The sequence below is a fragment of the Plectropomus leopardus genome, chromosome 11, assembly GCF_026936395.1.
Source record: "Plectropomus leopardus strain MGB_pleo_1.0 chromosome 11, ASM2693639v1, whole genome shotgun sequence".
NCBI lineage: Eukaryota > Metazoa > Chordata > Actinopteri > Perciformes > Serranidae > Plectropomus > Plectropomus leopardus.
This window is the reverse complement of record NC_142186.1, coordinates 11,139,136-11,151,407: the sequence shown is the minus strand read 5'-3', so window position 1 is coordinate 11,151,407 and position 12,272 is coordinate 11,139,136. Positions and strand designations below refer to the sequence as shown.

Below are 12,272 nucleotides of genomic sequence, written 5' to 3'. Positions count from 1 at the left end.
AATGCTTTTTTCTGTTGCAGAGAACTGAGAGTTTTTTTGTGTTACACACTTAATTTCCTCCAAGCTGGTGATTTATTTTTTATGGTGAAAGCATTTTTACCTCAAAATTTCACTCAGTCATGCTTTTCACTGTGCTGTTCAGTCTCATTCGATCCGATGTTTTTTTTCTCTAAAGATACTGTAGTGGATTATAAAATGTGTCACGTTCCCCTCAGCACCTTCTGACTCTTGATTGCCACATCTTTTATCCCTCAGTCTTTAATGACAGTCTGACTCAGCTTTGACTCAGACATCTCTGCAAACCAAACCCTTTACTTCCTCCCCCAACTTGTGTCAATGCAGGACCAGCATCAGCAGAAAAGCTGTTAACAGTTTCGTCACCTTTCTGATGAGTGACACACGGCTGTCACATGTCAAACTTCTGACACCAGAGACCTCAAACCCAAAATACCTGAAAAGTTTTGTGTGATATCTGGTGTAGATGACGATGTGCATATCTGGTTTGAATTATCCAAATACAATTATACAAAACAATCCTGGTCCTCTGTTAAAATGTATCTGTCTTCCCGTTTATCATACAAGTACGTCTGCTGATGCTTCTGGAAACATCTTCAGTGATGTTTCTAGAATCATCAGGTATATGGGGTCTTTCAACATCATACACCCTCCTCCAGGTGACCCAGGTGAGGCTGATCAGACCCCAGCTTGTGTCCAGATAGCTACTTTGCACCCCATGGTGCTCCTTTTCTGAGCCACAGCCATCTTGAGGCTTTCTCTGCCACTCCTCCTCTCCCCTGCAATGCCCAACGAGTTGAGAGCACTGGACAAGAATCTGGCTGCAAATTTTTTTTTCTTCCCATTCAAATATGTATCAGTCAGGGCAGTTACATGAACTGAAACATACACTATGTTGGACATCCTTGCCTGAAAATCCCACACCTTTCTGCATATATACCAAAAGAAAATTCTGTTCTGACTGACATCAAAGACCAAAACCGTCAAATTCTGGTCACAGCTTTGAGCTTATTCATTCTCCTACTGTCTTTCTTATATATCTTTAAATGTACTTTTAACATCACATACTTTAAAAACATGTCAAACACAATATAAAACAAAAACAGCTGGATTGTTTTGCCTCCAACACTCCAGCTGTGCTTTAACACACAGTTTTGGCTGTAGTACCACAGAATGACACAGAAATATAACTTATTACTAAAATATGCAACAATACAGACAGAACTGTAAAGTTTGAATTGTCATTTGATCATTGAGCTTCAGTCTCTCAGCTCTTTCTCTCTGGAGCTCGCTGATCAAATCTTCCACCTGTTTCTGCAGAGACTTATTCTCTTTCGTCTCTGTCTCAAGCTGAGTGGACAACTCGTTCATCTTTTCCTCCTGACAGGCAATATGCTGCTCTGTGCCTTGGAGGTGAGCTTTCAGCACCTCTACCTGGGTGCTTAGAGCCTCGTATGCAATGTTGCAGTTGTTCAGCTCCCTGGCCAAGATGTTAGGGTCCAGGGTAGTTGGATTCAATCTCGAAGTCATTTCCTTGACGTAATCTCTCTCAGATCAACAGTCGTATAACCAGTTAAAAGGTCTAAAATGAAGTGATTGTGTCTGAACAGATGAATTTATATAGAGGCACAGATTGGATTGGTGTGCTTACAGTGTGCATTTACACACAGATGAAAAACCCTTTAAAACCAACGTCAAGATCAGTTTTCTTTTGCTGCATTCAGACACATTTTAGAGGCTGTTTAACCCTTTGAAACCTGAGCAAACTGGTTTGATTTCTGTTGAAAACAAGGGAAAAAAGGCAGTGAGCAACTGGCAAGATATGCCCCCCCCCCCCAGTTTGTCATGGAGATGCCTGTAAAATGCAAAAACAAAGATTTATTTGGTGATCACAAAAGACATAAAGCTGTCATATAGTCCATGTTTTTATCAAAGACAAAGATGTAACAACATGTGTATGTACAGCCATGTACAGTGTTCGATACAATACAATAAAAATATCACAACACATAATTAAGATGATCAGGTCACATGCAAACATGACATATTTCAATATGACATACTGTCAAAGTATCTTCTAAACAAAAAAAGCTGCAAGTTATGGTTCTGTATGTAACTCTGGAGAAAGACATATTTGGTTGGTAGTTGGGTCGAACCACCAGCCCAACACGTCAGTATTTGGCAAACCTGTGAAAGGGGACTTAGCAATCAACTGTCTTTCTCCAGAATCACATTCAGCGCTTCTGAACCTATTTAATTACTGTAAATACTAATATGACTATAAATCCTTCACTTACAGAATCAGTCAACTTTGTTGTATACAGTATGTTTTATGTGACACCTATTTTTACAGGTACTTTAAAGAATGACAATGCCTGACGAAGATCTGTTACATCAAAACGTTGGATAAAATTCCTGGGAGCTAGCTTAATAGTGTATGCGGATTTCCTGTCTGATGAAGAATGATCTCATAATAAAAGTTGCTTATAATTACAGGTCCTCTGTGTGTTGACGAGCATTTATAAGGTTCTTCCACAAAAAGCTGAACAGTAAAGCTGGTTAAAAAGTCTAAAATGGCTTCAACTTCAAAGCCTCTCATGATAAATATCTGTCATGTATGGGTTTTAAAACAATAAATATTCATGCATGATAATTACATGAAGGCTGGATAGGTGCAGTTTAAGATGAAATGTCCTGTAAATAGTCAGTATCTGTGTACAGTGTTATTTCATCTGAAAGAATAAGATGTTCAGTCTTATATAACCATCAGAAAGCAGCCACAATGCAGATCAATAAAAAGGTGAACGGTAAAAAGATATATATAAAAACATAATTATCAGAGACAAATATTTTCAATGCACTAACAAGATTAACAAAGAGCGAAAAAAATGATAAGACCTTGTGTCTGTGTACAACATTCAGATTTTTGAAGGTAAACATTTGTGATTTTTAGAAAACATTTGAGGATGAATTTCTAACACCAGTAAATTTACCCTGTAGAACACAGACATCAAGATTACCCTGTAAAATAAAAATTTTTCTATGGAACTAATCTAAATCAGAACACATATAACAACAACAAAAATCTACAAAATGACATCATCTGCCTCACGTGAACTGATTTTCAGCCCACTGTCATCTCATTTCAGTGCACAGACGTCTGAAACAGATCTGTTTTAACAAACCGCAACAGTCTCAGTGTTTTCTTCCTATCCCAGGTGTATTGATAGTGGCCATCACTGACTGTTCTGACTCAGTGATTATTTTATATCTTCTTTTGTTGTCTATACATCATTTGTTGTTTCTTGTTCCTCCGGTGTCTAACCTCATGCATCGGCAGGGTGCAGGTCTCTGCCTGGCTGTTTTTTCCTGTGGTAAAGAAATGATTCATCAATGAGATATCATCATTCTGAAAATACAGGGAATCAGATTTGCTTATGTAACATAATATTAGTCAACAGATTACACACACAGAAAACGAAAAGTAATTTTATCTGAGAACCTAGTGCCTGGTCTTTGGTCTCTTTGATAATCGATAAAATATTGCCAAATTGATGTTGACTTATACAAAATTATGGATACAATTCTTTGTCTTGGATTCTCCCAACTTCTTTTAAATTTGTGACCCCATATAATTTTTTTTTGTTTTGTTTTTTGTGTTACTCTGCACAAGGTATAGTAGTAACAGGTCGTCAATGTCACTGAGCGGCCGACACAGCTGGCGAGCACAACGTATTGTCCATCAGTGAATGCTCACATCGTCATCACTTTTGTTATTGTTATTGTTATCAATTCTGGTTTGAACAGCTCTTAAGACTGTCTTGCAAACAGAACTCCATTCAATGTTGATATTATGTTCATAACTAAAATAGATTTTCAATTTCAACAACAAAGTCTTTGATAACTTTCTGTTCCACTGTTCATTTTTATATGAGGGGTGGGCTAAAATACTTACGTTGGAAAAACATCTATGAAACATAGAATTTGGTTTAGTGATGTAGAGCTATAATTTTGATGTATACGGGAATGAATAAACATACTCATGTTTGGTAAGTGGGGCTTTGTCGGAGGTGACCTCTGTGAGCTGCCCATCCTTAGTAAGAGTCTGAACCCCCGTATGTTGCACGCTGCCTCTTGGAGTTGGTATACCCTTCAGCTTCACCTCTCTGCAGCCACACAAAGGTTTAAAATATGAAGATGACAACTTAAAGACAGACAAAAAATAATACATGATGATAGATATACACTTAAAGACTTTTCCAACTCCTACTCACCCATTAGTGGCTCCGTCTCCTTCTTCAAGCATTTTGAGGCCTGGGACTTTCTGTCCAAAGAGTTTCACGGCAATAGACATGAGCAGGCCGCAGCGATTTCTGTAGCAGCATGTGGCGTCTACCACCAGGAATACCAACAGGAAGATCACCATGACGATGCCAACAACACTGCCTTTGGTCATGCTGCGGCTGCTCGCTGTAAGAGATGAAAAGGTCAACATGAATTAAACATCTTCATCATGGGAAGAGACATTTTTGTCATACCACAATATTGAGGTACAGTCAGTATCAGACTTGTTTGTGATTTGATTTGTGAGTGTTTACTGCAGGGAGTGGGAAGCCACATACCAGGTTGTTCTGCAATGGTAAAGTTGAACATAGCAGGGATAGAGGAACCATTAGCATTGACTGCCATGACTTCCAGTTGATAGTCAGAGCCGTAGGACAGATCTTTAAGGGAGACAGAGTCAGCATCGGAGGACACCTGCATGTCTTTCCACTTAGTCCCTTCTTTATCCTGAGAAAGAGCATAGGACAGGACCGATGGATGAAATCAAGGGAATGAAAAAAATTCAAAGACGAGTAAATCATTAAGAGAGACATAAACAGATTCACACTGTAACTTACCTGTTTGTATCGTACGTCAAAGTGCAGCAGAGGAGTTCCACCATCATCATTCTGTTTAAGTGGGACAGTGAAGGAGTTGCCCTCTATTTTCATCTCATTAGTCGACAAAACCGGACTATCTGGTTCCCCTACAAGGTACAGACAGGAAACATCCACATTTAAGAGTAATGACTAAAAATTAACTTTGAAACTTTGGTTACGTATTCATTTCTGTAGGCTCCATACAGATTGACTAAGCTTGTTTGTTTATTTTTTCATTTTTTTAATAGATCACTGTGTGTTCTTTACCCTCTGAGGAAGGATGATAGTGGATTAAATGGCGTCATCAGTGGCATAAATGAACATCAGGCAGCGGATGATGATGATGATGTCATGGAGATGTTATGATGATGATGGTAGCATGAAAGATGAATAAAAAAAATAAGGAATGGGAGATGAGGAAGGAAAGCTTTGCTTGCAATACATATAGACCGTATACACTGGCATGCATGAATATATTCTCATACTGCATTCATGCATATGTGTAAACTTGTAAATATGGACACACACATGCTGCATATCCCATCAATGCTCCACACATATTATGAAATACCGATTTTGTGTGTTTTGTCAGTGATGTTGTTAGTGTATGTAGCCGAGCACTTACGTATTCCCTGGGTGCGGACGGTTTTTATTTCTGAGAACTGTCCCACTCCAACTGCATTCAAGGCAGCCAGACGTACTGTGTACAATGTGTATGGCTTGAGGTTGGTGATAGTAAGGGGATCTATAAAAGCAAACGCACAGAGAAATACCACATCAGCTTATGTGTATAAAATATCATATAATATAATAATTAAATGTCATTTTAGTATTTTAGAGGTCTAGTGTGTAGGATTTGTTGGCATCTAGTGGTAAAGTTGCAGAGAAAAAAGCAGTTTAAAGCAGTTTAAAGTGTAAACTGTACACTGACTGATTTTCTCTAGAGAGTCATGATACACAAAACCTCATTTAAAGAGCAGATGTTTTACCTGAACCCGGGACTGCGATCTCCTTCCACTTTTCTGATGCACTTTGCCTCCACTGCAGGACATAACTTGTGATTGGTGTTCCACCAGAGACTGGTGGGTTTTTAAGGGAGAAGATGACTGAGGTTGGTCCAGGTGAGACTGTCAGGTAGTGAGGCGGACCAGGCTGGGCTGTGTACAAGGAGGCAGGTCAGAAGAGGGAAGAAAGAGGGAGCGAAAGAAATTAAAAATAGAAAAATGTATGTCAGAGGCATGCTCATAAGTACAGATTAAATCTATTTTTCCTCCACTTAACTTTCTTTCTTTAACACAAAGACAGACTCTTACTGTGTATTGCAACGTCCCTAGATGCATTTCCAATGGTGCTGACAGCCATGCAGGAATACAGTCCACCATCAGAGGGCACTACATCATCAATCACCAACACACCATCAATGACATGGATCCGACCAGTAGAGGAGTCCTGACAGATGAAGACACATATTGTATCAAACATAAGTCAGTAAATGTTCAAATGTAAAGTTGTTGGAGTAGCAGTTAAAAGTCAACACTCAGCAAATATGTCAGTGAGTTTGACAGAGTGTTTGTCAAGTCACAGAGCTCATACAGTTCTGGGACGACTCCAAACCTCCTACATATGTCAGATTGATTAAGATGTACGAGCACTGTGTTTTACAATTCGGCCTAATGTGGCAATTTTATCGTGTGCAGCTGATGTTGTGTGGTAATGCGTGTGTTTGTGTGTGTGTGTGCGTGTGTGTCTCCATACACTCTTACCACTGTTCGTCCATTGTGCTTGTTGAGCCAGTGCAGCTCGGGCTGAGGATGGCCTGAGATGTTACAGGACACAGATACACGCTCACCCACTGACACACTCTGCTGCTCTGCTGACACAAACACCTCTGGGGCCTCTGAAATGAAACATGTCAAGCGTCATCATGGTACAACAAGATGAAGCGTTACCAAAGTACAATAAGGAAAGATCTACTAGAATTTAGTTTAAATTTGTATTACTGCTGATTGGCTAACACCTGTGACATGCCCACCAAATGGGAGAACAAAAAAAAAAAGCTGTAAAAAATAGTTGCAAAGCTGTGCACACAGTTTTGAGATTGAACGTGCCGTTTGTTTTTTAACGATTAGACAGGAGGGTGTAGCAGCAATGAAAGTGGTTTCTCACAAAAAGGTGCATAACTTTTTAATAGATTCATGATCAAACTTAAAGACACATATTCACACACATACACCATTTTGCATGGTCCCTCTCAAAACTCATTAACTGATCATTGTTGCGAGGCATCATGTGGTGCAAAGTGCATGTACGGTGGTGTGTGGGTGTGGGTAAATGATGCATGCGTGGATGCCTGCATGTAAGTGGTAAAAGCTATTGCATATTCATGCTTATTATATTGTTGTTCTTTGTTGTGTTTCAGTGAGCTAATGGAGCTATCACAAAGGTGGAAAAAAATTTAAAAAAGGAACTAACCAAAAACATGAAGCTTAATTGTAGCAGTGCTCTCAGCTATCTTGTTGGTGGCGGTGCAGATGTAGTTTCCATAGTCGTCCCGAGCAACAGACCGTATGGTCAACTGGCTGCGGTCTGAGTTGAACTGATGACGTGAAGAGTCAAACATCATGGGCCTGGGAGGGGAGCAAAATACAAACTGAGTGATACTCAAAGGATATGTGTATTTCACGGATTTCAAAGACAGGACAATCAACACAAAATGATCCAGTTGTGGTACATTGTCCTGAACCAAGGTTGTAATTAAAAAAAAAAGGTAGAATGTATGAAAAACATCAAAGTAAACTGACATGAAGGAACTAAATTTACTTCATTGCAAGTGATTACTGAAAAACAACCAATGCTTTAAGTCATTGGACTTGTTATAGTGGAAGAAATAGAGAGAAAACAGGTCAGCTTAGTTCATTCCACATTATATGTTCAACATCCTGATGCATAATGTGCCTTTAATGGAGACACCAAAAAGACATGACCAACTTCCACAAGTCTGGACTTACATGGTCCAGCTGATGTTGGGTTTTGGTAGACCGTCCACTAAACACAGCAAGGACACATTGTTTTCTGGTCCGGCCACCACTTTTTTCACCTCTTCTCTCAGATGCACAGTGGGAGGAGCTGCAGGGATGAGTTGTACTTTAGTTAAAATAATGCTTTATTTACATGTCAAATTTGTGATGGCATCATTCTAATTCAAAGTAAAATGCCATTTTTTTTGTGCCTAACCAATAAAGCATCACTGACCAATAACACTTAATAACTAAACATCATACATTTCTGCATTGTGGTGATTTTTTTTTTTAACTTAGTGCCTTTTCTGCATCAATTTTTGGTTTAAATGTCTTTACTTTTGTCAAAATAAAATTCCTCGGTTACTTGTATACTTTCCCTTGAGGAGAAAATGCATATTTTTTTTAATATCGAGGGGGATGTGTCCCCTGATTATCCCCAGAAATCTAAACCTATGGAATTTTATGTCATAAATTATCTTTCAAAACCCTAACCAGTGGTAAATTGTGATGTGAAATAGATACAGACCATTGACAACAACAGAGACGGAAAGTTGCTGATTGACAGGCCTTGCTCTGATCTGGGCCTGACACAAGTACGTCCCAGCATCCCCTCTCTTCACCTTCTCAATAAGAAGTGAGTTACCAGGCAGCCGACGAACACGTTTCTCAGCTGAAGAGAGAGATGGGAGCACAGAAATGCTGAGAAAGACAGTGAAAAAACACATTGGAAAAATACAAACAGCGATGGAAAAAGATTTAAGCAGAAATAATCAAATAGCAAGAAAGAATTCTGGATTAAAGTCATATATTCAGTCATATTACTGAAGCTTTATCTTAATTACCAGTCAAATACTGCATATTTACAATACAAAAGCTTAGCAGGTTGATTTAAACTGCAAGGAAGCCTCTGGCTTCTCAGGGTGCTGTTCCTACCATTAGTGGAGATTTCTTCTCCATCTCTGAGCCAGTAAACATTCACCGCTGGCTTGCCAGTCACTTGGCAGGGCACCACACCCTCTGTGCCCTCCAGAAACTCATGGTACTTTGGGGTTCCTCCAAATGATGGACCCTCTGACAAAAGAGAAAATGCAAAAAATATAAATTATATTATCATCAAAGTAGGGTTTGGTTCATTATAGATACAGTTGGTAACTTTTAGGAAAATAACTTTGTCAACTTTGCTGAAACTGTCACCATATTTTAAAAGTAGCACATGGGAGAGACATTCAGTGAAAAATGAAAAAAAAAACACTGTCCCTCCTCCTGTTCCTGTTGCTTCTTATGGCATTTGATAGAAACACTGAAAAGACAGACAAACATAATAATTCAAGTTGAGGAGTCTCCAATGCAGCTGTCAATCATGCGAATCACTGCTTGTGAACTGCGGTCAAACTGTCAAACTAGGCAGCCCTGATAAAATATGAATAAAGATTCTCCATTGTCTATTTCGTGCCTCAATGTTTTCAGAAACATATTTTAGTGTGTTATTTCGCTGTAAAATGAAAAAGTTTGTGGCCCGGCTGTCATGTTGAAAACAATAAAACAGATAACCAAACAGTTCACAAAGTGTTTGATTTGACTGTCAGCTGTGTTAGACTGTTGAATTGAGATTGTATGAGGTACTTTCCCATAGTCACTATAAATAATATACAAAGGATGTCAGTCCGCACAACTCTAGTTTGGAGACGCAGGCTGGAGTCTGATATGGAACCTAAACAATGTACTGCTAAGGAGGGGTCGGCAACAAGATGTATTTTAGCCACCTAAAAAAAAGTCCAACTTAAAAAAAATCAATATCAGTATGTATGCTCTATTAAGAGTATTTTCATCACTTTACCTTTCCATCAGATAGCCCGTTGCGACAGGAAAGCTTGTAACGGCTTCAATACCTCATCTGTGCTCTTGTCAAAACCACCAAATTCCATTGAGAAAAACAATAATTTTAGCTCACTAAACATGAAAGCTTCTGGTCTACTGCTGCCTTGATCAGTAGTTTTTGTTATTGACTGACTTGGTGAATCTGAACTTACCCTGTAAAACACCAAGTCACATAATAACACAAATGAACTAACTGATCGAGGCAGAGGTAGACCAGCAGCTCCTGTGTTCAGCAATGTTAAATTATAGTTTTTCTTAACGGAATCTGGCCTTGAAGAGAGCGATACTATTACTTCAGTTCCCTTTCTGAAATTTTTGTGTGCAGCAAGACAAAGCTCTGAATATAGCATACACTTAAACTGATATTGAGGTTTTAGGTGTCTACTACACGTGTTGCTGCCCCCCAATATTGTTAAGCTTCCGTGTTGGACTACAGCCTGCATCTCCACACTGGGATGATCATCATTTATTGTATGTATAGACTGACTATGAATAAGTACCTCAACTTTCCCTTTAGCCTCAATAACTAGCTTATCACTAAAATAACATTTTCTTCAGAGGCGCATGACTTTTCCATACAGATCAGCGGTCTCATTTATTGGTGCGTAAATATAGAGACAGTTTCCGCAAATATGGAAAAAGTTATTTTACCAACTACTGCTTTAAACAAATCCTTATAGGTAAAATACTACCTATTTGTCTTTTCTATCTAAATAAAAGATCTATTGCACCAGACAGTTTCAGCAACAACTGCTGATACGTACCATAAACAAACACCTGTGTCTGAGCATTATCGGTGATTCCGCTTTCAAATTCACACACACAGGTATATTTTCCTGCATCCTGCATCGTAGCCTTCTTAATATTCAATTTAGAGGTGGTCTCATCCGCCTTTAACACCTTGTCCTCATCATCGATATCTGTCCCATCCTTCTGCCACATTATTTCTCCTTCCCCCCCGCTGACTGGACAGGAGAAGGAGAAGAAGAAGAGAAAAAAGTGAAAATAAATGTCTTCATAATATTTAAAGGTTCAAACTGGAAAATTTGATGCATGTGGACAAGTTTCATTGGTCACTCAATGACATTGAAATGACTCACCTTTACACACCAGGAGGATCTCTTCTCCCATCGCGACATCTGGCTTACCATTAATGATTTCCACTCTCGCATCTAGAGGAGAGAAGAAGAGATTTTTTTTTTTGTTTTTTGCACCTGTTTCAGCTTTTTATACAAACGCATTTTGAACCACACCCAAAAGTTTCTCAGTGTGCAATTTTGGGTTCTCATCAGGTGCTCCATAGTCTCCATTTGTCTAAGACAGTCCAAAAAAATAGTAAACTTGAACAACTCAAAACTAGAAGTCTTGAAACTCCTAAAACTAGAAAACTTAAACTCAAGTTTGTGATGTCATCATCGTCACCCAGACACCAAGTTAAACCAAATAGCTTATTTTTTACAGTGTGAAGCACCTCGGAGTACATGGGAACATTTTCTGTTTCTGAAAACAGTACAAAAGAATAAAAACACTACAACAGAATAAAACTCAATTGGTTTTATAAAAACACAAAATCAGTCTCCCACTTATTGTCTGTGGAGAAGTTTGAGACTTCTTTTTGTCTGGTTTCTGGCTTTGACAGATACTATATTCACAAATATTTATTGAGCTTTCCTAGGCTAAAACGACATATTGGCATTTTTAAATTAAGGTAGTTTTATCACATTTTCCAAAAAATTGAAAACTGAAAAGTGCAAAAAGTTATCAACTGTTTGAAGAGGCAGAATTCAACTGAAACTTGCATTTTCCGTGTTTATACAGACATGGAAGCTTAAGATTTGGGACAAAAACAATCAGATATTTGTTATTTCCTGTGTTATTCAATGCTTACACAACAGCATAAACTTACTTTTGCTCCCAGTCTCAATATTTCAGCCATGCAATGTGCATCCAAACATATCATTTCAAAACCTTTTCCCATGCTAAAATAATGTCAACAGATCTTACCTGCACCCTGCAGCAGCAGCAGCAGCAGCAAGGTCATCTTTAGGATGAGTGCTGATTGGTTCCTCATGTTCAGCCAGCTGCTGATGGTCGATCTTCAATAATTTCAAAAACTCTGTCTCTCTCTGTCTCTGTCTCTGTAGTTTGTCGAAATGTTTCAGTTTTCCAGTCGGCACAGCTGGACAGAATGCCCAAATACTTTTCTTAGAAAGTTTTAAATTAACAAAAACCTAAAATATCTATAAGTCTTGATCACTGTGACATGCAGACACCTGCTGTTTCCAAACTAACGAAAGCAGCCTCTGGCAGGGAGAGGGTCTATGTCAGGGGTTATATAGGGCTAAAAGAGCAGTGGAGATGAGAGGAAACGAGAAAGGGGTGGGGGAAGAGAGAGAGAAAGCATTGCTCTCCTTCTTCTTTAACACCAACAGAGTCA

The 12,272-nt window shown here is 38.8% G+C and overlaps 1 protein-coding gene across 1 annotated transcript; it reads right to left on the bottom strand.

Annotated features, from left to right (window-relative positions):
- Nucleotides 1-1,927: 1,927 nt before the first annotated feature.
- ncam3 (neural cell adhesion molecule 3) lies at nucleotides 1,928-12,272 on the bottom strand. The gene is made up of 16 exons (XM_088084013.1): nucleotides 11,840-12,272; nucleotides 10,936-11,007; nucleotides 10,600-10,800; nucleotides 8,891-9,028; nucleotides 8,484-8,627; nucleotides 7,946-8,063; nucleotides 7,410-7,564; nucleotides 6,701-6,834; nucleotides 6,251-6,386; nucleotides 5,927-6,094; nucleotides 5,563-5,682; nucleotides 4,917-5,044; nucleotides 4,638-4,806; nucleotides 4,290-4,485; nucleotides 4,056-4,181; nucleotides 1,928-3,384 (listed from the first exon to the last, which is right to left on the bottom strand). Exons 1-16 carry the CDS (start codon nucleotides 11,904-11,906, stop codon nucleotides 3,342-3,344), a joined length of 2,115 nt encoding a protein of 704 aa, XP_087940139.1. The 5' UTR covers nucleotides 11,907-12,272; the 3' UTR covers nucleotides 1,928-3,341.